This window comes from Pagrus major, chromosome 19 (genome assembly GCF_040436345.1).
Source record: "Pagrus major chromosome 19, Pma_NU_1.0".
Taxonomy (NCBI): Eukaryota; Metazoa; Chordata; class Actinopteri; order Spariformes; family Sparidae; genus Pagrus; species Pagrus major.
Window position 1 is genome coordinate 7319520 of NC_133233.1, and position 26950 is coordinate 7346469.

Genomic DNA, 26950 nt, shown 5'->3' on the forward strand with positions numbered 1-26950 from the left:
AACAAATTAATAAATATGTTTAAGTTAATTAAAAAGCTGTGTGTACGTTGATGTTGAAATGTGTTATTGGTGCAGTTGGCAACAGCTTAGAAAGTAAAAAATATATCAGTATTAACAATATATGATATATATTTATATTATATTTATCTATATTTGTATTTATATGATCATAATTCTCAGGTTGAGCTTGTTGATAGTATTGTGAAGTGCTAGACATTAGTTACATCAATTTCTTGTCTATTAAGTGTTGAAAGGGTGTGACATCAAGTTTCCTGATTTTCAAAGCATTTAAACCCTTGATAAATAACACCAAGGGACGTTTTCTCCCCAAACCTTAACAGTGATTGTTGTGCATATGGCTGTGAATTATGTTATTGAAAAAACATTATTTCAACCCACATTTTCAGGGGCTTTTCAAAAGTCATTCAAAGTTGGACGTCAGAATTCCGATGCCAAAAGTAAAATGAAAATCCTCCTTGCACATATAAACACAGACTCCATTAAACATTTTATTTTACAGCACTGTTATACTTTGAAACATTTTTGAATTTTCCATTTATTAGCCTAATACAAATACTGCATTCTACATCCTATGTCCTTCTCATCAGCGCTGACGTTGTTGTGGGGCATCAGACAACTGCACCCTCATGAGGTCAGGGATGGATCTGCCCTGGTTTTACAAGTAGGAATTATGACTTTGAGTGTTGTTCCAGTGTACTCCAGCAGAAGGTCTCCAGCAGACTTAGGCTGCGATCAGTACTCGATAGTCTTTGTTGCCTCGGAAGGTTCCTAACTGAGTGAAATGACCCAGAAGTATCTAAGTGGCAGCCATGATGAGAGCTGTTTGGATTCTCTAAATGCTAAGAGAATGTGCCTCAATGCTTCCTTTCTTATTGCCTTTAAGATACACAGGACCATCCTTTATGAAAGGAAAATAAATAATTCCTTGCAGCCTTAGTTTAAGTGCAATCAGATAGCACTGCAGCTGTGTTTCTTCACTGCTTTTGAATTCTCCTTCACATCTCTCCTCTGCCTCATAACGTTTTCCATCGAGGTCAAGCAAAAGTGTTTAGGGACAGGAAGCAGCCGAACACTTAATTACTGAATCAGCTTTGTTTTTCTGCCATATAGCTGGAAGGTCAAACTACTGATTGACGAAAATTAAAGGATAGATTTACATTTTGTCAAGTGCATCTTACAATAATATTGACATGCCCATAAATACATTTTTAGGGTTATTGGTTGCTGTAATTGATCTTCCTGTCCACACTGGCCACAATGACAGCCCTTCCTATCATGATTGAAATATTAATGAGCCACAAAATACACATTCCCTCATATTTCAGGTAAAAAATATATGGTTGTGGTGAAGCTAATGTGGTGCCTCTTTGTGACTAATCCTCCATGTCAGGCTGGCGAGAAAACACTTTCCAAGGAAGCACAAAGAGGGAATTTCATACTAAAAAGACGATAACTTGATGTGTCTAACTTAAACTGTGGAAGCATCATGTGATCTTCAGCTGAACTTCAGAGTAAAAGTGCTGATTTACTACTTTTATACTGCATATAAAAGTGGTAAATCAAATACTGTCTGTGAAATATGAACACACACGTCATATAATTGTAAGCCTGTCACTTGGATGGATCAATTGTAGAGCAGTTTGATTGCTATCAAACTATATTCTGTTAACACGTTAATGGAAAATCCTATAATGTGTTAGCATTGAGCTAATGGACTAAGTGCTACACTGTAAAAAAAATAAATAAACAGTTATATTCTGGCAGCAAGGGGTCAAAATACTGTAAAATAACATAACTTTTTTGTAAAAAACAAGCAATTGTCTGTATAGAATACAGTTTTTTACTTTAATTTGACATGATGATCTTGTTTTGTTTCTTTTAATGTTTAAATAAGGGTATGCGTGTATATATACAATGGAAATACTTTTGAATACAATCAAACACTGATATATTACAAATAACCACACTTAGAATCACAGAACAGTGCTGATTTTAATTGGATTTTAATAAATAATTTAACATGAAAAAGCATATAATTTAATCAAAATAAAATCTACTAATTAAAATGATTTATCTGTTATTTGGAATTGCATTAATGCTTGGCTAACTTCACCGTCATCTGTATTATCCAGCAAAGCACACTGGCACTATAAGTAGCAGTATAAGTGTGTCAATTGGAGAAGAACTTATCACTTTGAAAAACCTATGTAATAAAAAAAGCCTTACAAAAGCATTTTAGTAAGTAATTTTTCTGCAAAATCTTGGATATGTTATGGTTATTCACAATTACAGATGTGTCCTGTTATTTTACACTCAAAATGTAAATTCGCAGTCTATTTTATTGAGATCTTGTGTGTTTCAAAAATACAGGGGAAATCTGCCTCTGTATCTGAAACAACTCAAGAATTAAATAATCGATTCAGGAATTTTAATATTTATGTGATTTACCCCACCTCTAATCAGCCTGTTGGTACAGGTTTTGGCAGCACATTATAGATAAATGCTACATTTATAGTTAATTAAACTTTACTTAATAGTCTTTTGACTGTTAAAAATTATGAACTGCTTTATAAACTATTTATAAAGAAATTGTAAAGCTTTATAAACATCAGTTGCTACATTATAATGGCCATCCAAATAATGTAATAATGTAATTATTTAACAATTTACACATTATTATAACGATCTGTTACAACTTGTGATTGTGAAATAACAATGAACTTAAGTTTGATGAATTATAAATGTATTAATGATGTTTTTTCATAAAGTGTTACTCGAGTGTTACATGGTGAGTGTGCTGTGAACCAGCAGACAGCAGGGACCAGTGATTATCCAGATGACATTGGACCAGTCCCTTTAATGCCTCTGCCCACAGACACTTGAGTTGATGGAAGAGAAAAGTGCTCATCCCAAAAGGCTGATCCCTGATCGGCCTCTGAATCAATTAAGAGCAAATATTAGGAGTGGCACAATTTGTGCCCATTGCAACAAAGGGCAAAGTGTTCTGAGTCCGCCCAGGAGACTAATAATATTCCAGCAGGATCTCTTCTATCTTAATGACTCGGGACATGCTGTGCTCGCCCTGCACTTGCAGGGTCGCTGGTCCACCCGCACCACACCCCCACCCCCATCCCCATCTCTGTTTGCTCCATCTGATGCTACAGTATTGTTTAATAGCCTCTGAGACGGGCTGTCAGAATGTCTCCTGACTGCATTAGTATCAAGATGTTGGACACACCCACACTAAATACGCGCACTTATTCATTACTGTAAAACATAATGGCTCTGAGGTGGCAACTTTTCTATCCTTCTTCTTTAAACAGCTCTGGTGGGAGGCCTTTAAAACATCTGTCATAAAAAAGTACGGCATCAGAAACAAACTCCACATCATCTGGCGCTCAGTATACACACATTTCAGAATAAAGATCTCTCACAAAACATGCGCTTATTTGCTTTGGACGCAGAAATGCGCGGCGCATTTTCAAATCAAGCGGTCAAGGTGACAGTAAGGGACCGGATGAGGACTAGATTTGCAGAGGTGTGGAGTGTGTGGATGCCACAGTGATCCACTAGACTGACGTCTCTCCGGTAGCGCACACACGAAGACCGCAGCCCGGTTATTCTACAGACTTCAGTACAGCCAAGCAGTCGACAGTGTCTCCTGCAGAGAGACGGAGAAGGGGAATAAAAGAACTTCAGCAGCGACAAGCTGTAGTTTTTTTTTTTTGCAGCATGTTACACCTTCGGCAATCTCCGTTTCAACACACTCGCCCAGCAACTGTTTGATTTTGCTGGTGTGTAGGCTCTTCTCTTTTTGTGGACAGATTCGTCTTTTTCCCCCCTTCGGCTGATGTAAAAAAATCGACCTCTCTATATTGGAATGATGTGGACCTCTCATGATACTGTTGGATTTGTTTTCTTAGCCGGATTTTGTGTGCAATTGGGATTCTCCTTCGAAGGTAAGAATTGCATTTTATTTTTTTTGTCTTAACAAAGAGTCGTTCTCAGTGCATCGTGTCGGGCTCAGTGCCCTGCGCGGTGGAGGCTGCTCGGTCGGAGAAAGTGTTAAAAGTGCGCAGCCTTTTCTGGAAAAGAGAAGGAGGCTGTCGGAAGGGGAAAGACGAGATGTTTAAGTGTAACGAAGCAATGAAGGGGGACAAGCAGGCAGGCGATGTGGATGAAGAAGGTTGTGTTTTTAACCCCGTGATGACAAAATAAAAATGCAACTGGTGATTGTTTGGTGTGCGGAGGAGAGCGGGCGCTTTTTTTTTCTCCTCCAGTTTGATTTCATGCCAGAAAATGTAGAAATGTATCTGCAAAGGAGATGTAACTTCTTTTGAAAAGTGACCGAGCAGCTGCAGGTTTTCAGCACCGCGGACAGCTGCTGCTGCTGCATGCGGCTGTCCGCGGTGCTGAAACGCTGTGCCTGCCCTGCTCCGTCCTCCATCCAGCCTGAGCTCAACACTTTCAAACTGCCTCTGTGCTCCTCGTCCTCCCCCTCACGGATGCGCCCCCCCAAATTACGGAGGAACGAGCCCCGACAATCAGTGTGAACACGGCCGTAGTTTCTTATTCGGATTGGAAAATGATCAAAGTTTGAATATTCTCACTCTAGTTCCTTCTACCGTCGTCGCCACTCTCCTCCAGGCTGCGTTTCCTTTTTTAGCCTCTCTCTCTCAAACCAAACTCATTTATTATTGCGTGTGCTTTCTCTGCGCTTGCCCTCGTTCTGGCGCAGTCAAGTTTATTTTGTATTTAATCGCGGTCACAAAGAGTCCGACGAGGGGCCACAGAACGGCACACAAAATGGGATGAGAGAAAGGAAAAACCTGCGATTAAAGATAAAATAAGTGACTAATGTAGCCCTGGTGCGTTATGTAAATTCCCAATGAAGACGCGTCAGGATCTGTGACGGGGAGAGAGACTGGGGGTTGGTGGTGGTGGTGTGTAGGGGGGGCTTCTCCTTCAATTAAAACAAGAACGCACCTTTATCAAGCGCATGCTTTCACCAACACAGCTGCCGTCCCCACAAGCACACACCATTCCGAGTGATTAATTCATGGGCATTTCTTTGCGTGCAGAAATCACATAACTGTCTCCATCATATCCCTCCCCCCCTCCCCCCTCCTCCTCCTCCTCCTCCTCCACTTCCTCCCATCTCTCATCTGCAGGTCGCTTCACGGATCTGCCCTCCAACATGACGGTTAAAGAGGGACAAAACATAGAAATGGCGTGCGCGTTCCAGAGCGGAACCGCGTCCGTCTACTTGGAGATCCAGTGGTGGTTCGTGAAAGCGCCGGAACCCACTGACAGCGAGGAGGACGTCGATGCCGAAGAGGTACAAGGGACCCCTTTTTTCTCCCTTTCTTTCTTTTTTTTCCCTTCTCCCCCATTAAAAAAGCTGTGGGAGTTATGTTCTAAGCACACCCACTCCAACAAGTATCCGCGTTATTACGCACGAGCTCCTTTATGACATCGAGCCGAGCGTCGTGCCTGTGTGGCAGCTCTGGAGACATTACGGGCTCTCACGGTAGAACTTTACACTGACCCTGTTTCCTTTCAAGGTGCGATGACCTTCAAAATCTCCAGCTGCTGCCTCGAAGTGATCCAAAACTCGACGCGCTGTTAGCTGCGTTAAACTAAAGAATCCCCTCATTCATCAGGAACCACCGTTAGATTTCCATCCGCAGTGAGGGAGACACATTTTAGTGACAAAATATTATTGAAAAATGTTTTTAATAAATATTTGAGACACTTTATAATAACCATCATAAATAAATGATACATTTATAGTCAATCAAACTTTATTAATAGTTATTTGGCTGTTAACAAACGATGTAATTCTTTATAAATCATTTATTTAACAATTGTTTATAGTGAAGTTGCAACTGATGTTTATAGCACTTGTAAATGGTTAATCAGTTCTGTGTAGTTCAGCAGTATAACCATTATTAGGATGGAAATTAGGAAAAAACTTCTCAAAGACCTTGAAGAAAATTATCTTTTTTTTTTTTTTGTTTAATGTGAACTCCACTAAAGCTCAGGAAATGTAGTTTTTTTTAATTATCAAAAAAGATATTCTTGGATGTTTTAGACTTCTATATGAATTATTATCTCCATCTGACCTTTCCTAAGCAAGATGCAGCCATTGTTATAACGTGTTTTGCAGTGAACAACAGGTGTAATCCTTTATTGTGTGAGAGTAAATAGAAAGGGTATTCGGTCATAACAGAGGAGACTGAAGCAAAAGGGATGTTAAGCATTGAAATATATTCTCCATTGAACATGCACAACACAAGTAGTTTGGCTACGACCATCGCCTGTCGGCCCAGAGAAAAAAACTCTTTCTTGATGAATCACATGATGGCATAATCATGTTCACTACGGAGCCCCTGAATGCCCAATAATGTGTGTGACCATTGAAAAGCTGAGAAACTCAACGTGACATGAGTTCTTAGAGCACGTGGATTGGATCATTGGTTCCCAGGTTCATAAAGCATTTCATAGTTTGTTAACGATGAAATAACTTCTAACTTAAGTTTAAAGGTACACTGTGTAGTTTTGAGAAAGAAATTAATAGAAACTTTGAGGTCCCCAGAACGCTGTTTGACGCATGAAAGATGGCCACAGTACTTAGATGGTCCAGTAAGTGAGACGGTGGGACATTGTGCACTCCACTGAGGACAGTTTGTTCTTTTAGTTTATTCAATTTTAAAAATCAGTCAGTGAAGATTTTTCTTTTCCTCCCCCAAACTACATACTGCACCTTTAATTAGCCATACATTTACCTTGAATTATCAATGGTTATAACTTTTCATCCACACGGAGGCAGAATCCTTTTTGATAAGAATCTTTCAATATCCATCACATCTCTCTGGTGTTATTTGTTTTCATGGTTGACTTGATAATTGTCACTCCAATGTCCCTTCTGCCCCTCGAACAGTTAAAACAATCCATCCAAACTCTGAGCAGAGAGCAGGCCCATCAAGCAAAAACACAAACATTAATCAAGGCCTACTGTTGGAAAAAAAAGAGCGAGCTCGTTCTGGATATTAATTGCATAATAAATGAGGTAAATGAGCCTGACTATTCATGAAAGGATAAAATGTGGCTGAATCAATACAGCCATATTCTTGTATAGTGCCTAATTAAACAGTGCATTGGAAGTGCTGTGGCATTTTGTTATGTATTGCTGTTGCATTACCGCTGGCCATGACAGCTTCCCTCGCCCGAATAATGACTGGCTTCTTAGTGGATGAGAGCGTCTGGATGTATTTATCGCATTCAAATGGAATAAAATGACTTGCTTACATATTGTATGGCAGGTAGCTGCTTGTCAAGATGTGGAGGGGTTGGTGTATTGTCATGACAGACATCAAACGGTGCTCTTTCTATTTCTGTGACAAAGAGGAAGAGATATGAAATGTGTGTGTGTGTGTGTGTGTGTGTGTGTGTGTGTGTGTGTGTGAGTGACAGGGGGTGGCTGGATATCCATGTGGCTTTAATTATTGTTCCATTGTTGCCCGGCTCTCATCGTGGCTTCGGCCAGGCTTTGATGTGGGTTTGATCCCACGTGACTCTTGGATGTTGGGCTGAAGTGGCCTATTGATGCAGACATCACATTGTTACCCACATTTCTTATCAGGGAGGGCTGTTTGAAAAAATGAAAGCCGCTGTGTATGTGTGTGTGTGTGTGTTTGTCCTGCAGTTTGAATGGGAACAGAGTCAAGACTGTGCGAGAGACGCTGCTTGGGAAGCAGCTGGTCTCCTGGAAATTTAGAGGAAATGAGTGCGATGTCTTCGAATGCAAATACGTATGCAAATACAAGCTGGATGCATGAGAAGTAAGAGTTGTTGGATCTTTGAAACGATGGCATGAAAAGGCGAACGTGGAGAAAAAACAGACAGCAGTTTCACATAGAAACAGTGCAGCAGAAGGGAAGGAGTGCCGGGCGGATGGGTGGGTGGATTCTTCAGCTCCCGTCAACCCTGGATCACTTCTCAACTTTACAAATTAATGTTCTATAATGAGACAGTGTTATTTTTTATTTAAGCTTTTCAGTCATATCACAAAGAAAAACACATAAAAAAAGCCACATACCTAGATATCATGTCATTTTCTTGTCTGTTGGATGTCTCCACAGACCCCAACATGCCAGAATTCATGGGTCACTAGTATCCCTGGAGTAGAAAGCAGATCGGACAGTAAAGCAAAACTGACCGTGCAGACAAATCTAATATGCACCCATACATTAATAATAAACAGTCTACTCACTTCTTCTCATGAAAGAAACATAAATGAGGCCTATTGATCACTCAGGTCTTTTGAAGTTCGCTCTGGTTCGCTCAAGTAGCTGAGAAATAGATGTCTAAAAAAAACCTGTTTGATTTTCCCGCTACATCTTGTCTAATCTTTTCCACATGCTGTTTAATTCAGTCACCCGCTGTTTAAGATGTGCAAAGGAGTAGTCCTTTTAAAAAAAAAGAAAAGAAAAGGAAAATGAATTATTGCTTAGCTCAAACCAATAGGAAGATACAGTTAACCAGAATGTGTGGGTTTGAAACACTGAAACACCATCTTTTGTAGTTCGAGTCAAACCCAAAGCTGGAGATCTAACAAGACCTTCAGCTGTACGTTTCCGCTAACCAACACGGATATATTGAAACTTTACACTTCTTTGTGTTTAAACTCGACCTTTCTTTAGGTTCAGTTTTCCTTTTTTATGTTACGCTTTCATCATGCTCTGCTTAGGTTTAGGCACAAAACCCACCTACCAGTACCTACTTCGGTCGTCTAAAACCCAGCTGGAAATTGTCCTGATGTCTCCATAAAAAAATATCCAGCAGTTCCATGCTTATAATTGTTGAAACACTCGAACAGTGTTCTCTCATTTGGCAGCAGTCTCACCCATCTGTTCTGCCATGTGACGAACGTAATATGATTTGTGTTGTGCTGATATGATAAATATGAAACTGACAATTTTTAATGGTGGTTTGAAGTGGTTTGCAGAAACGTTAAATGCCAACATTTTATACTAGCAACTGGGCTGAAAATATACACAGTCTAATATGTTCAGTGTAAAATTGTTACAGTAAGATAATTAGATATGGAGCAAATGTTGGTTTTTATGTTGAATGTAAACTCTACCAACACCAAGACACCAACATACACAGAGGACATGACCTGTCATTTCCTTCATTTCACACAAGCAGTTGCTAGTTACACTATAAGCACACCAGCATCTCAAATCTGGTCGAGTTGCATTGTGGATAATGTAGGCACCAGTTTTTGACAACCAACAAAAAAATCAATGGAATATAAAGATGATCAGTCTGGTTCTCTGGTTGAAATGCAGTGTTGAACTGTACCCACTGTCTTGGCAGCCTGTAACTCCATAACCATCCCCTCCACCTCCTGATGTGGAGGTCAGGTCGTAAACATATGATGTGAAGATGATATGACACGTATTGTAGAAATGCCAATATGATCCGAATGTGAACGTATCAGTGGTTCACAGAAACGTTAATTGCCCACATTTTATCCTGGCAACTGAACCGCACATAAAGCAGTTTTATCTGATTATAATGAAGTCAGTAAATCACCTTTTATTAGATTATCTTGAATTTACACTTGGCTGATGGGCCAGATTCATCTGAAAACAAATCTGCAAACCAGGTTTATAAATTATAAGTCGGGGACATTAATGTTATTGTAATTCTAATAGCAGAAAAAGTGGTCGGCTGTTAAAGTTGAATTTATATCGGAGCTGAGTGAATGTGGTGAAGATGTTATTATTATATAAATTGTCCGTAGTTACAGTCCCTCTTCTCCTCCATTATAAGATAGCAATGAACTTTAAAAGATTGAATTCCTCTAAGGGGCGTAAAGGTTAAAAAAATCATCCTTTTCCCCACTCTGTCTGGCAGTATCACATACATATTCTGTTAAACAGTCACAACAACGTCAACACTGAATATCTTTTGGACAGATTCAAAAACATTTACATATTGTATCCATATACACACTTAAACACACACTCTCACATCTATATGTCAATGCAGACAGGCATGTACAACACACACACACACACAGATGCAAATGTACACATCTGAATCTGTTCTCTATTTGATGGTTTCAACCACAATAACACCCTGAGATAAAGGCCTTTATACATTACATTTGTTGCATTGCTTCTTGTCATGGAGCGATGTTGATCTGTAATGTATGGCTGCACGATTTCATCAAAAATAAACTTTATAGGTGTCTTGCGCATCATTTTATAAACATTTCATAGAGAAGCCAAACCCTAACCCTACCATTAACAAAGATTAAGAAACATTTATCTGACAGTCTGTAAATGCGTCAGTGTTAGAGAGCTGGAAAATTGCAGTCACCCAAATGAAACGACAAATGGAATTACCTTCCAGACAACATATGTGTTCTCTAAACTGATGCTCCTCAGGGTAAAGTGACATCATTTGCAATCACAGAACTAAACTGGCTGCATTCATGTCACGACTTGGTTATGGTTAGTGAAACATTGGCTTTGGGTTGAAAGAAACCAATTCCGACCGCCATAATAAAAACAGGAAGCAAAGAGGGTGCTGTAGTTTTTAGCCAACATGGCAACAGGAGAAAATGTGCATTTGTTAGGGACTGTTTTAAGCTGTGGATTAATCCACATTTGCTGCAGCCAGTGTGGGATTGATAATTCAATTCAATTCAATTCATTTCAGTTCAATTCAATTCAATTCAATTCAATTCAATAGGCTTTATTGGCATGGCATTGGCCGAAGTACAATTACAATTATGAAACAAGGGAGGAAATTAACCAAAAACGTGTGAATAACAGTATTAGTTAATAGAATTAAACAGACAATGGAACAGATAATGGGCAAAATAACATACATATATAATATATCACATATATCTTATTTCAGAATGTGCTCAGATGACAATACTGAAACATGTCGCTTTTTGACGTGATGACAAATATTAGAACATTGTTGATGTTTCGCTGAGTCAAATTTGTTTTGGAGGAAAATGATGTTGTAACGTTTACATTGCAGTTGTTTGTGCTCATTTAATGAAACTCCATGAGACTGGACCGGACATGGATTAGAGAAAGAAAGCAACAAAACAAACATGTCAATAGAGAAAAGCTGCTGTTTTGGCTCTAGCTTCCACAAGTGGTGAATGATCCTCCTCTCAGATTATAAATGACACGCTGCCAAGTCATAATTATGCACAAATACAGAGAGGCAGAAACAAAATATTCACACCTCCATGACAAAGAGGATTCACGCTGCTGACGGGATTTGCTGCACTTGTGATGTTGTTGATTCAAGTCAAAGAGTAAAGATACACAGAGAGGCGGAGAGTGGTGGTGGAGCCCGGGTGTGAGCTAAACATTTGCTGTTACAGAACATGAGCAGATTGCTGTGGCAGCGATGGGTCATCACTCTGTATGACATTTTGGCTGCAGACTTTTTACAGCAAATTGTGGAAGTGTAGGGCGTGATTACACATGATTGTGTCGGGTTGTTTGATTTTCCTTTGCATGCTCTGGGACTGCTTTTGGTAATTTATGATTGTAATCCGCGGAGGCTGAAAAGCTCTCAAAAGATACACAGAATATAATTTTGTGGGAGAATAAAATGTTAAATTATGAGCCAGGGAGGTAGTTTTTTTTATATATATACCACCTCTCTTATTTTAAAAGCACAGCAAGTATCCGTGATGCTTTTTTATATTCAAAGAGTAACAGCAAAGCCATCTTTGTTCCATTTTTACATGCAGGTTTCATTTTTAGATTCAACTGTCTAAGATGACAGTAATGAGATGGATGAGGACTGTAGTCAGAGGTGCAGTGTGCCACACTGATCAAGCAGAGGAGCCTACTGCCTCTGCTGATCCGCTGTGCAGTCCAATTCTTTTGGATGCTCTAGGTCTGTAACCTCACCAAAGACAGAGATCCAGGTTCAGTCAAGAGCTAAAGCATGTCACACCACTTTCGTTCAGTAACTCTGCCTTCATCAGCCTGAGGTTGTTTCTGCTTTTCCCGTATGCTCCATTAGTCAAGTCATCCGACCTGTCATTCACAACTCTTTTCCTTTTTGACCCTTTGAAAGTGAAACGGTGCGTACTTGCATCCCCAATCCAAGAAATCACAGTTGTATACTATTACTATTAACATGTTTAGGCGACTATGTTGAACTCAATAGAAACACTGGCAAAAATGTTTTTCGATCAAGGAAGTGTGACATCCTTGTACTGGCTGGGGAGGAGGCACGAAAAGCAGGACTCTGACACCTCAGATCAGGGTTCAGATCATGTCCTAGCTGGATTGAGAAAAAGATCCTGAATATGCATATTTTTTTGGGAAACAAAAGAAACATGCTGTTATACACCTTTGTAGGTTAGATCATGATGACCATTTTGTGAGTTATATGTAAAACAACAAAGTTTAGGTGGCGTTGTGTTTGCATCATGTTGCTGCTGCACATTCAATGAATAGACTTCATCTCTGGGAGACGGAGCCGGACACCCTCATGACCTCACCTCTCATCTCTTTATTTAAGTGTTAAGTGTTGATAAACTGGCCTGTACTTAAATAAATGAATACAAATGTATATAACAATATTTTAATTCTTTGCCGATCCCATTATACATATATTAAGTTATAAATCACCACAGACACAGTTAGGTCAGTTAAACTGTCAAGAATGAGGAAGTGATACCAAAGTCACACTTCACAACAAACAACTCCATGACCAAGGTTTTAGGAATTTATGTATCAAAATCACTTTACGAGATGCAAAAATGATATAAATTTAATTTCCGATGACTTGGCCACATTTCTTCTCAGTTGCATCCATCTTATTATTGGCTATCCTTCATCTTCAGTGTTTGATTGGCTGTCATGTGAGTGTAATACTTTTAAGCAGCCGACTTGAAGCCTACAATGATAAAGTGAACAGTTCTGAACAACAAAATTATGAATCATCTAATGCTGGACATTCTACATCCATATCAAAACCATGGATTCAGCTGATCCTGAGGCCACTGCCCATCTAACCACGTATCTGTCACGTCTGTAGTTACTCTTGTGATGTCATAAATAAAAGTCAGGGGTGAAAGCACGGTGGAGGTAATAAATACGCCAACACTAAATAACTACACCCTGAGGCTGTGAGTTCCTGCTTTGCTGCTTTGACCTCCATCATAGAGTCAGAAAGCATAGACAGCAGAACACAGCCTCCTGGGTAATGGTATTAGCTGAAGGCTGTGTCACACATGGTGGACAAAGAGCCTCATTTCCATGTATTTCAATTTAAAAATACATTAGCCAATTCCCCTTTTGGTTTCAAACCCTAAATCCCTCTCATTCTGAAGAGGTGGATTCGATTCTTCTTGGGGTTTGATCTCTCTTTTTTATCCAGCTAATCCAGCCGCTATTGTTTGCTATAAGATCAATTTATTGAGTAAATCTTTACAACCCTGCCCACTGGTAATTCTATTTGGTGTGGGATTAGGTTTGGATATAAGGAAAAAAGGGAGGAAATCTGAGTTATATCTGTGAAGGTAACTCTTCTGATCCTTTCAGCCAGTGCTCTGTGTGTTTGCAGTGGCGTATTTATATTCCTACTCAGGTTAGGAATAAATACATGAAAAATAAAAACAGCTTAGAATCAATTTAATGCTGTCTGCGAGGGGGGGATCGCTGCATATCTGGAATATCAGAAAAGCTACACCTTGACAGTTTGATTTTCGAAGCTGGATCAAGCGAAGGCACAAAGAGTCGAAGAGATGATGCTGGAGACTCGACGCAGATGTGTGCTGTTTAAAAATTCATACTGCATTTCGTTCCTCAAATACCGCCCCGAGTGCATGAGTGGCTAGACTGCTGCTGGATTCAGACCTGGATTTATCTGACCTGGGATATGTTAAAAGGCGGCATGATGCGTCTGATGTGAGATGAATTAAAAAAAAAAAAAAAAAGGCGAGCGGACATGATGCGAGGCTGCCCTCGCCCAGGCCCGCCAGCGAAAATAGGGATCAGCTGCGTCCTGCGGTCAGAATACAAATGCCCATTACATAAAACATCCACTGGTGCTCTTTGACCAAAAAGCACTCGAGCCACAGCGAGCTTTACCTCTCTTAACAAGTGAGTTTATAAATCCAGTGGGTGTAACAGCAAGGAAGCATAAAATCCATCGTCTGCTGTACTCTCTGAGTGACCTTACTGTCTTCCTCCCCGCCCCTCCATCACCGCTTGACTGCAGCCTCCTCCAACACTCGTGCTGTGATAACTGCACCGGGAGTCAATATGATGCACCAGGCGGAGTCCCACTAACTGCTCTCATCAGCCCTGACGCCTGCCTATGCACACACACGTCGGTAATGATTGTAATGGTTTCCAAATGGTGTGAGATGAATATGAGTTCTTCATGGGAGGTTGTGGTGTGTGAACATGTACCGACACATGAAAGAGCCTGCTGCTTTCATTTTCGACTAGTGGACTGTGGACCGCTCGCTGTCAGACTCCACCACAGTCATCAGTCATAGGAGGAAGGCTTCTTTTAAAATTCACTAAAAGCTGCTGCATCACTGCGTCGTGCTGCTGCAAACCTGGCCTTGTGTCGGACCTCACTGGAGTCACGTTCTCCCGATTTCCATCAAAAAATATCATATCTAATGTCTAAGATAAATGCACATGAATACACATTTGTTTCCGTCAGTTTTGCACTTCCAGCTGAGCCAATTAGTACCCTTTGAACCCTTTGAACTCGCAATAGAAATGGTTCGTCAGTGCCTACATTGGTGCTTTTGCTTACTGTGATGTCATTTCTTGGAGTGTCTTCAAATGCATCATATCCCTGAAATCTGTACAACCTAAGTTAAGAGGTTATGTAATTCAATAAACAATAATACATGATAAAAATAATGAAATTATGTCAGAAACTAAAAAAAAAATGCTTTTTTCATCAAATAGTACTGTATAAAAGCACAAAACATATTGATCCAAAATATTTAGAAATATAGAAACATGAACAAAATAACTTATTTGAACTACTTACATATTTTAGTTTTTGTGAAATGCTCATTTTAATGACCAGAGTACAAATAGTTTCATCTGCAATATAAATAATTCCCCAGTGCCTACATTGGTATGTTTGCTTATAATGATGCTACTGTACGACGATCATCAAATGATCAATATGCTCACAACTACAAAAAACACTCAAACGTAAATGGAATATTTTGCAGTACATATTTGGATATAAATTATATGTATGTATTGTATGTGTGTGTGTGAATATATATATATATATATACATATGCAAGACCAATTTGCTTTTTTATTTATTCATAAGTAGTGATTAAGCTTATGCTGAATTATTAGCTAAAGATTAATGAAGAGGGGGTGGGATTAGATAAATTCACACTTCTTCCCACTGCTTTTGGAACATGTCACTAGATTTGCCTGTTTTCATATGCACTATGCTTTTGTTGTTTTGTTTACATGTTCAAAATAACGATTTCAATCAATCACTTTGTTCAAAACTACAAAATATACGTTTTGATTGAAAACTGCACATCGTCACATTTTGCATCATTCTAACGTTTTTCCATTGCAAAAACAAAGAATGCTCTAGCTATTAGTTTTTTAAGTCTTTTTTTTATTATTTGATATCAATTTAAACAGGATCATGTAAACAATGGTTTCCTGCAGCCAGGTGAGGGCCCCGATGGGAGGTCCAACTTGATAAATACAACTGTTTGACAATGTAAAAACAGTTTTTACACAATTGTCATTGAGCTTACATTACTCTTCATTAATCATTTTATCATCAAAATTGCATGAAGAAACAGAAATGGTTGAAGCCTCAAGCCCATGTGTTCCTGCTGAAGACATATAAATAAAAACAGCCAACTGAAACCAAATTAGTCTTCAAATGTCATGTCAGAGTGCCTTCTAAATTATTTAGCATTTTTTATTATTATTTAAGGGAAGAAAAATGTCCTGAAATGGGAGATGAATCAGAAATGTTCCATTAGCCTACCAACCTCTGAGTAGGCGTACATGTTTGATTAAAGGCTGTTAAAGGACGTGGAGAGACACTGTAGCGAGCAGCACGCCAAAGACAAAGACAGACAGTGTTTTATTAGCAGCAGTGCTGGGGAAGAACAAAGAACTGACCTTACCTGTAATTTATGTATTTAGTAGTACTTATCCTTTTCTAGGTATTACAACTGACTAACTAAATACAGCTGAAAATGCTCTTATTTCACTGGCTACATGAAAAAGAAGCTCTTATGTATGAGGAACAGGCAGGATCCCGGTTCATGGATGGACACAGCGCTGTTATGAAACTAACTATAACTATACTTGTGAAGAATGGACTTTGCAGCCCACGTCCACACAGGATGGTGGCGACAAGACACACTGAGGTTGGGTGGTGATGAGGTGAAAAACACAGCAACGGCAAACGTGGATGAGGGTGAAAAGTGCAGATTTATTTACAGTGCAAAAAAATAAGTGTTCCAGCCCAATGGCAACAAAAGAAAACTTCAAAAACAAAACAAACAAACAAACAAAAAAACATGAACCCACCGGTTCCTCAACGTTAAAGGCACTGACTCAATTCTCTCTCTCTCAATACAACCTCTCGGCAAGTTGCTCTCTCCAGACTCCCACACCCTGAGGCAGAAAACCCTGGCTTTAAATAGCCCTTCAGTTCCTCTAATTGGAAGAAACCAACGTGACAGGGTATTTTGTAGGTACAGACATTCAACGGATATTTTACCCATCACCCACAGCTGTTCCAATACTAATAATAATAATATTAATATATTAATTATTATTATTATTATTATTAATGAATATGATTAAATAATATTTACATCTCTTTATAGTTAAACATTTTGTAATGTACCCATAGCTTCCCCCACTCAAAGCAACCCTTTCCCCTGTCCCAAACCGGGAATAAATTCGTCATCGTCGGGGGACTCGTGTTCCTTGGGGAAGCAAAGTGATGCGGGACCAGGAAGTGAAAGTGAAAGTTATCAATGTACTGTTGGTGTTTGCGTGCATGATGTATGGACAAACGGAATGAAATGAGTTATGGAGCCGAATCGACGGGTACCGCGTCCTCCGCTATGATGTTGGCAGAAGTTTGGTGAGTAACTGAAATATGTGTAAAATAGTGATTGCGCATGAATGAATTACGCCGCGGTTGCCGGCGCCGCGTGTAATTACAAACGCCCGAAGCTCCGTGTGTGTATGCGTGTAAGTGTGTGTGTGCGTGCGTGCGTGTAATAAACAGTAGTCCATTTAAATGGTGCAGAAAATGTCAGGCGAGTTGGGGGAAAAGAGGGCTAACTTTTCACAATACTATAAATGAACAATTCCCCTTTTAGTAGTGAGCACAAGACATGCAATTTAAGGGGCAGATCTGTATGCTGTAGCATGAGAACATAGGAAAAAGAAAATAACTGGTTAAAAAAGACAGACTTTAAAAACATCTCATGAATATAAAGTTCCTATTTAACAAAAGTTACAAATAGTTACAATAGTAAGTAACAATAGTTTTTAGCAAACGTTTCTCAAACAAGACGAAATAGTGCACTTGTTAGGGACTATTTTCAGCAGCGGATTAATCCATACTTTGTTCTCTAGTGAGTTTTTCAATTGAACTGCAGTGGGGTTTTTAATGAAACAGGGTGGCTCAGGGATGTGCTTTTAATAGTTTTTGGAGAATCAGACACACAAAAAACATTCCTTGACAAAAAATAAAGTGTATTACCAGACTAAAAATGCCCATTTCGCATGAGTCGTTATTTTACTTTCACATGTTAAAAATGCAGTTCACATGTGAAAATGGCCAATCACATGAAAATAATCAATTCACATGTGAAATTGTGAAACGGCAAGTTTTACATGTGACATTTTCGTACATTTTAGATGAGACATAATTTCAATATTCACATGTTAAGAGAATAAGGAATACACATAACCCTTTCATGTGCCACGTTTTGTTTCACATGTGGAAATTTCTAATCAACATGTGAAAAAAGCCAATCACCTGTGAATGTCTGCAATTCACATGCAAAAATGTAAATTTTATGTTTAAATTTTGATTCACATGAAGCTTCATTTTCAGGAAAAACATCGTGAAATTGTGACTGTCACACTTTTTGTCGGGGTTGTGAATAATGGACAAAGGCAGCATTGGATAAAGGTTATGCCAACGTTTTGTAGTCAGAGGGCATTTATCCTCTCATCATGTCACTGGATTGAGTGTTTTGGACTGTGATTGACTGTTGTGCTTTCAGAGAGAATGACAGACGGGGCTCTGTCAGCCGACTCTGCAATGCTATACTTCTCCATAATGATAAATCTGATTCAGATGCCTGTCTGCTTTTCTGTTCTTTGAAAATCAAAGCAGTGGAATGACTCATCGGACTGTCACGCAACACAAACATAATGCATTTTGAAATTTGAAGGTCACAGAGAAGATTTGTTTTACTCTTTTGAGGATTTTATTGTGCTTGGATTTGCACATTTTTAATTTGGTCTGCCTTTTATGGTATTAAGACACTCCATTTGCAGCCTTGCAAGTTCTGTGCTGTTTGGTCTGCAACATGGCCTGATTTTACAGGAAGATGTGATTTTCAGTCGGTTAATCAACTAAAACGTATTTAGAAAAGCACGTGTCAGTAAATAAGGTTAATAGATAACGCTGCTATTTCTGCAAACCAAACCAATCCTTCTCTCTGAACTCTGTTTGTAACCTGCCAAGAAAACCCTGATGTGGAACTTTAAATGGCTCTGTTGTTAGATCCAGGGCAGCTTCAGCTTCATGCGCCGCAGAGGAATGAGATGATGGAGGCAGGGATGAAGGGACAGGCAGATGGAAAAAACATATGGGAGGTGTGATGCAATAAGGATACAGGATGCCTCTGGGGAAATATCTGGAAGAGATTCATACATGCATGCAAAAACCAATCCTCATTTACTGTCCCACGTGGATCTGCACAGCTCTGTATACTGGCCAGACTGTCTGACAAGAACACAGCAGACTCACAAAGCAGGGACTTTGTTTCACCGAAGCAAGCTGTCCATGCTCCTTATTCTTGATGAGCGACAGAGCAGGAGCTAGTTAGTTAGTGACTCAATCAGACTAGTATTCAGAGCTCATATGAATGCGCACTAGTCTGTGTACTGGCAATATTCTATAACAGCAGTATAGTCTAAAAGCCTGCGGGGGTTTTTATGCCTTGCACAGAGATGAGAGTTATTGGACCATATGATTGTAGTGTTCTTCTGTTTCAATGTCGAGAACATACTGTTTCCTCCGTTATTCATTTTAATTCCAATGCATTTGCACACTGAACTATGCAATAAGAGATAATGTGGTTTAGCTGGCATAGCACTGCTCTTTACACTTCAGCTATGAACATTCAGCTCCCTTTGATCAACAGTGACTGGACTGTCAACGCATTGCACTCAATGTCTGGTCCAAACGGACGTTTTAGTCTTCAATTACATCATGATACTTGTCCAAATGCCAAGACTTAATTTATCTTCTGCTATCCTACAGTTAAAGCCACACATTTTCAAAATAACTCAAATATTTTCAGTTATAAAAGCTTGTCAAAACACTTTTTTTGGTTGAGATAAACTGTTCAGAATTAAACCTGTCATAATCCAGCAGCAGCAGACAGGTGCAACCCAATCACCGGAACAAATGCTTACAATGTATGTTTCTGTTCAAACGTTACATTTAATTATACTTTACATTTCTTTAGGTTTAATTTTCTATTTTATGTTGTGACAATGTTGTGTTTGTGGTCTGCTTAGGTCAAGGCACAGAAACCTCTTTGGTTAGGGTTAGGAAAATCATGTTTTGGCTTAAAATTGCTGTTTTTGTCAACATGACTGGAGACATCCAGCCTTCCCATCAAAAAAAAACTGGTTTTGTCGCCACAAATGAAGTGTCATGCTTACAAATGTTGAAACGCAGTCTAAACTGCGGTAACAGGCTTGCTGGCCTCATCACTTCAACATCCCCTCCACCTCCAGACATGAAAGTCAGGTCATAAACATGTCACGTAATGTCAATATGACACGTATTGTAGAAATGTAAATACGGTGCGTATGGCACGTACAAATATGAATGTATCAGTGGTTTGCAGAAGCATTAACTGCCAACATTTTATTCGGGTGACTGCACTGGAAGGTGTATTTGACATCCACAAAATCAAAGTAAATTTTATCCTCAAGTGATTCTGCTCTTGGCCCAGTCTCATGTATTCAGTGCCGAGGGACGGGTCTACTGGGAGAAATGTTCCCTGAAGTAAGTAATTAAGTAAGTAAGCACTTTTCAAAACATGGATTACAAAGTTACAGAAAACAGATCAAAGCATTTGAATGAATAAAAACATCAAACACAAATCTGGCCGAGAGAGCATCGACAGAAACGGCCTTTGAAAAGAGTTTGCTGATCAGACTGTTCCATGAACGAAGAGTCGGGACAGAAGATGCTCTGTCAACATGAGTCGTGAAATCCGAGTACCAGGAGCACTTATTCTGATGACCTAAGAGGCCCGGTGGCCCTGTAAGGGTTTTTTTGTGTTGTGCCTTGAAAAAAAATTGAAGGAACGAAGTCATTCCTAAATGTAACAGGAAGCCAGCACCAAGGAAACAAGAAAACACTGTGGCCTCTTTCTTATCATGCAGCACAATTTGGAACTGATTGTAGCTGTGCTATGGTGTCTTCTCTTTAAAGAAGAATACAGTTTCATTAGTCAAGACACAAAAAGACAAAACAAACCAATCAAAAGAGATGATTGGAAAGGCAAGAGGGACAGAGTTTGGCAGTGTTTCTTAAATGAACATAACATGACTCAATAACGACTCCATGCATTTCTACTGGGAGTCATAAATGACCCCTTGGTTTTTGGAAACCAACTAACGTAAGTGCTATTAAGACATGTCAAATGTTTGGTGTCAGGACCAGAACCTTAATTACAGGAAACTGACCTGCTATCAGTTTACCACATCAAATGTAAATGCTATCATGAGTGACAATAGCAGCGTGGACATTTATTTTCCAAAAATGCTAATAACTGTAACCCCATTTAAAGCAACTGATTACCACACACGATCAATTCTAAAAAAAATCATACAAAAGCCTATAGAGTGCGCATCAATCACTGCTGCTCCCGCCCGTCTTTATATTGACTGCAGCCGATATATTTACCAACAGTTTTTCCATAATCCGCCATATTCCTTTTGGTGCTTTAATCAGCTGCAGATAATGACCAGTGATGGCAGAAAAAGGGCTTATATACATCACAGTGGGGCAGGAAATTAAGCATGGATTAGGGAGATGGTTTATCCTTGCTGTTTGATAGCAGAGGCAGATTATAATACATGCGTAATGATGGAGGTGTTAAGGTTGGCCGTGACTTTAACACCATGCAAATCAGCTTGCATACACTGACTGTTTTCTTCAGATTGATCTGAATGCACAAGCTCTATTTTATATCTTTTATTGCTGATATGGCCATGAGGATTACATTGAGAACAGGAGCTGCTGCTGCTGCCTGATGTGATGCCTATTCATTCAAAATATTAACAATTTACTTTTACAGTGGCCAATGGTTTATCAATTGTTGTTTCAACCTCCATGTTGGCTCAAAAGCAATCCTTGAACCTCCATTGTATTCATTATTAGAGACTCATTTTAAAATGATTTTTCTTCCTGCCGCTGGGAAATTTGAACGTGCCAAACAACACAGACTCCAATTGGAAAGGAAGCATGGCATTATATTTGTTCTCCTCGTACACGGGGGTTGAGAGTCCACTGTCACAGATACATGGTCGTAAACAGCAAAGTCACTTTATTGCTTTTGATGTCAGCCCCAGTAACTGCCGTGCAGCCGATACAGCCGGAGACAAGAGGGGGGCTGGATCTCATATCTGCCACTGCAGATAATTCAATCAATGGATCCTTTGCTGTCACTGTTCTTCTTGACCCCTCTGTTACACTATCACCGAAAGGAAACTGAATCCATTTGGTGTCACAAAAGCAGTTGTCAGACTCAGAGTAGTGCTTTTCAAATTGAATCAGAGGCTTCTTCAAATGCCTACAGATGATGCCTTTGATTCCAGCTCTGTTGGAATACTCCTCCATTTGGAAACATGGCCAAGTTGCTGCCATTTGCTTGCTCTTTCCCTCTGTGCTGTGACGTGTGACACAGGGATATATTTTTGTTTATATGAACAATCTTTGTTGACGATGTTTTTCTCTTGTACATACATTTCTTTATTTGCACACATATATGATGTGTAATAATTACAAATGCATGTAAATACAACTGACATTTTGTGACCTGAAATGTAAATTTATTACAATAAAAGTATTAAAAATGATATGGGAAAATAGAAAAAGTATTTATGCATAGAAGGAATAATAAGACATAATATGGCGACAATTTCTTCATTCCTTCTAAAGATGATGAGCAAAGAACAATGTGTCCTTTAGCATTCCATATTTGACATAGTGGTCAATTTGACCCTGAACAGAAGAGGTTTGTTGTCTCTATTTATCAGCATTACCTCATGAAAAAAAAAAAAAACAATATATATATATATATATATATATATATATATATATATATATATATATATATATATATGTATATGTATATGTATATGTATATATATATATATATATGTGTATATATATATATATATATATATATATATATATATATATATATATATATATATATATAGAATAAGATAAGATTTAAATGTTATGGAAAACTCATGCATTTTATATCTCGGTTGTTCCAATGTACATAAAAAAGTTTGAACATGTATTTTCTTATGACAACGAGTGGAACCCTGATCTGTAGAAGGTGACGAACACCATTGCACTAAATATTGATTTAGTTTTAGTAATGGTGTTTGTAATGAGGTAAAGTACAAACCCTTTTTATTTGGATATTTTGGACAATTAAACATGCACTCAGTCACTTTTACCCATGAATCTTTCTGCTGTTCCTGATGAAAATGAACAGAACAGTCAGGTAAAAGATGTCATCATCCTGAAACATGGATTATGCCTCAGCTGCAATGCCGAAAGGGCGATCAATGTCTCTTGAAAAACAAAAAGTCCAATAGATTCTGTAAGAATACAGTGTTTTGATGGTTTCGTATGGGGTGTCCATCATCCTCTCTTAGTCGATTCAATACATGCATTCATGCTCTGACATAAATTTGACATTAAAAGCTGATTGGACATGATTTGATTATGTTTTAATACTGATTTTGCCTTTTTGATAGGCTTTAAAATATTTACATGTTCATAAAGTGTATGAGGTCAGTATCCATAAATCAAACATGTCCCCCCCAACGTACTGTCACCAGTGAGCATGGTTGTTAATATATGAAGTAACATTTTAGTCTTCAAGGAGGCTGAGTTGTTTTTGTTTTTTCTTTTTTTTTCACCTTGGCTCAGGGGGTCAATGTCATCCGTCAAATTAAATATTTTAATACTATATTGGTAAATAAATCAACTTATGGCATCAATAACTGCCTTCATCCTGGAAGACTTCTGGGCAAGTGTGCTTTGGTCGTAGCATTAGCTGCTAAAGTTTGCCTTGGGTAACTACCATCAAGCACGACTGCTTCATCTTTTGCAGACTGTGAAGGCAGTGTTTTCAGGCAGCATTGAAAGGGTTGAGTCTAATATTTCCTTCTGTGTTGAAATGTTTTCAGGGAGCAGATTGCTTGAAGAAGGTATGTGATTGCAGGTCAGGCTGCACCCAGACAGAGAAAAAAGAATTACTTGGAAAGATTGTTTATGTATTTATTTTTGACAGCCTTATGAGTTTTTCTCAAATTTCACACAGAATTTGGACGGGTGTATCTGCGTAGGTGTCTGTTTGACTGTTTGATAAATTTTCAGGTACGACACCCAACACCACCACTCTTCTTCCCTAGCTTCACTTTGAGTTATTGTATGAATGCCTGGTACAGCTTCAATGTAAAATGCAAAAGAAGCAGATTGCAAGCAGAGACACGTTATCAACTCACAGCATCCAGCGTCACTCTCAAGTTTTTAATTCAGCAAAAAGCAAGCTGTCTGGGACATCCTCAAAATCAAACTGTATGTTAGCTCTTAGTTAAAGTTATTTTGTCTGTTGTTCCAGCCACTCATTAGTATTCATTCCATTCATTCTTATCTTGAAAGGTCGTCTTTTAGATGTGCGGCTCCATCTTCATTGAATCATATCCAGCAGGTCTTGCAGCGCCCTCATTAAGAGCATGATTAATCTTAGCTGCACATGTTGTAGCGGTGATGCTCTTAATTAATATATTGCTTGAAATGAATGAAGATGAGATCACACAATTCTGAGCTGGGAGCTACACCACATTCCTTGGAATGGTACATGAGGTGGGGTCTGGTTTCTTTACATACAATTATGTGATGTGACACCCCATAATTGCGTTTATTTATAATACAGCCTGTTGTAATTGTAAGCAGATTTACAAACATTGACATTACAAACACAATTGTTAATTGACCGGTTTTATCAAACAATATAACTTCTTCTATGAAGATACATTTACTGTGTATTGTTACAACCGTGATTTACTACATTACCATTCATCATCTGTTTATACACCAGCTTCTAATTCTGTAGGAGTTACAGTGTTGAAAAATACATTACTATAAAATGTCTTTAATGTATATTTGCTTAAAACTACGTTATAGTGTGTTTTAACTTCTATTATTAAATGTGTATATACTAATGCAAGGCATTATATGATAAGGTAATTTGAATGTTAAATTATTTCTACCTCATATTGTAAAAAATTGAATATCAAAATATGAGTTCCATGGCTGAATATCACGACGATACCTTTCTTATATATTCTGTTGAGTTGTATATTTACAGTATCCTATTGTTTCCAAAAATGTTCAAACCAGAGAAATCCACAAATTCACTCAAGATAACGGTGCGTTTCATTTGGTCGCCTGTTGCTACTTCCGGGAAAGGGGAGTTGGCAAACGAGACCAAAGAGCCAGATTACTTTACTGTACATGCACTGTAGCCCTGAACTAGTGAGCAATGGTAGCTCTGAGGGTGTGTGTGTCTGTGTGTTTGAATTCATTCGTTATGTTCATGAAGTAAAGTACATTTTCCCTTCTGTTCCAGTCAGCAGTCAACATTACAGAACATAAACACGGATCACTGCTGCAGTCAGGTTGATAAACAGGAGTGAAGATAAATCCACTTTTTAATTCCCAAATTTAAAAAGTAACCTCTGAGTTCTCCCTGTGTCTGTAAACATCTTGGGATCAGCAGAATCCAACGCACCACAGGCCCTCCCCACATAACACCTGTCATATGTCTTTTTTGTTTTGTTTTGATACAGTCTTGTGGCATAAATCATATATTGTGTTCAATTTCTCCACTTACTGTCAGTAAAAGCGACAACTCAAGAGTAAACCAAATTTCCACATGCTTTGACTTTTGTCCAACATCTTATGGCTCTCTTCTGTATATGAAGATAAATAATTAACAAACCTACCAGACAGGGTTCATTTAAAAATGATTACATCGCAGAATGAGGTGCAAATTGAAAGAACAACTTGATGAATTTCTTCTGTGTAACACGACAGAGATCTTTTGTTCTTGAGGTTATGAAACTCCAACAGTAAGTTGGAGGGCAGGACGACCTAACTATAAATATGGAGGCAGTATTTCTTTGAGTTTTACTCGAGATCATAATGGTAGCCGGCTATAGCCAGAGGAAGAGTGGAGGATGATTTGTTTCAGCTTACAGGACTCATGGCCCATAATGCTTTCCCTGAGGAGCTTAGATCTAATGTAGTGGACTTTTATTGGCTATCATGATTAATTTCTCTAATTGCTTCCAGTCCCCTTATTCACCTATCTTTACTGAGATATAGATAATTACATGCCCACTGCCAGATTTTAAATATGTACTGTATTGTTTCCTATTAGCAGGAAGAATTAGTTTTAACCCTTTCCACTCATCCAGCCTGAAATGATAAACCTAAAATAAAATGTTGCTGAGTCACAGTAAATGGAGGCATAAAGCTCAGCAGACAGCTCAATGTTAAAAGTTTCTGGGTTAAGATTTTAAATCTTTGCCCAACCAGAATAAATGTCATAGTCTACATAATTATCTTTAGCTTTGTCAGTTGGAGACACAGTGGAGCCACAGACACAATATCCAACAATATGTGGAGAGAAACAGACAGTGTGAGCTCTGTCTTCTTCCACAAATGTGTCTAAATGACACATTGGAACCTTCAGAGAGTCCCAGATGTTGGTGATGAAGTCATCAGAAATCATTACCAGTAGAAGGGCTGCATTAACCCCCTAAGGGAGCTGGGGAAAAGAAATGAAGGGTCAGCTCCTCCTGAGGGTCCAGTTTCTTCTCTCTGTGCATTATGAGTGTAACTGAATACAAGTGTCTTAATCAGATATGAAGACATAATTGATGCAATGTTAAAATCAGCACAACTCAAGGTCTCCTGTGAATTAAGAATGTCATGCATTGTCAATCAGGAATAAACGTCCATCAGTCTGCTTGGAAAAAGAATTCTCAAAACATCAGAGTTTGCCTGATCCTCAGATTTTGTGTTTTTATCCACTGGTGGTGCAGATTTGTCCAAATAAAAACTAATAAAAAGATAATCCATTACATTTAACCTTCACCTAGGTTCATCCTTTACTTTCCACGCACTGTAACCATATTTTTTGTGCAGAGGAGAATGAAACTTGACCGTTGCACATACAGTCATGGAAAAAATTATTAGACCACCCTTGTTTTCTTCAATTTCTTGTTCATTTTAATACCTGGTACCACTA

The 26950-nt window shown here is 38.7% G+C and overlaps 1 protein-coding gene across 1 annotated transcript in view; it reads left to right on the forward strand.

Moving 5' to 3' along the window:
* Positions 1 to 3901: 3901 nt before the first annotated feature.
* The window catches only part of vstm2a (V-set and transmembrane domain containing 2A), an 85635-nt gene continuing 62586 nt past the window's right edge, over positions 3902 to 26950 (forward strand). Inside the window, exons 1-2 of the mRNA XM_073488866.1 lie at positions 3902 to 3980; positions 5193 to 5359. Coding sequence (XP_073344967.1) covers positions 3902 to 3980; positions 5193 to 5359 — 246 coding nt within the window. The remainder of the gene's footprint in view (positions 3981 to 5192; positions 5360 to 26950) is intronic.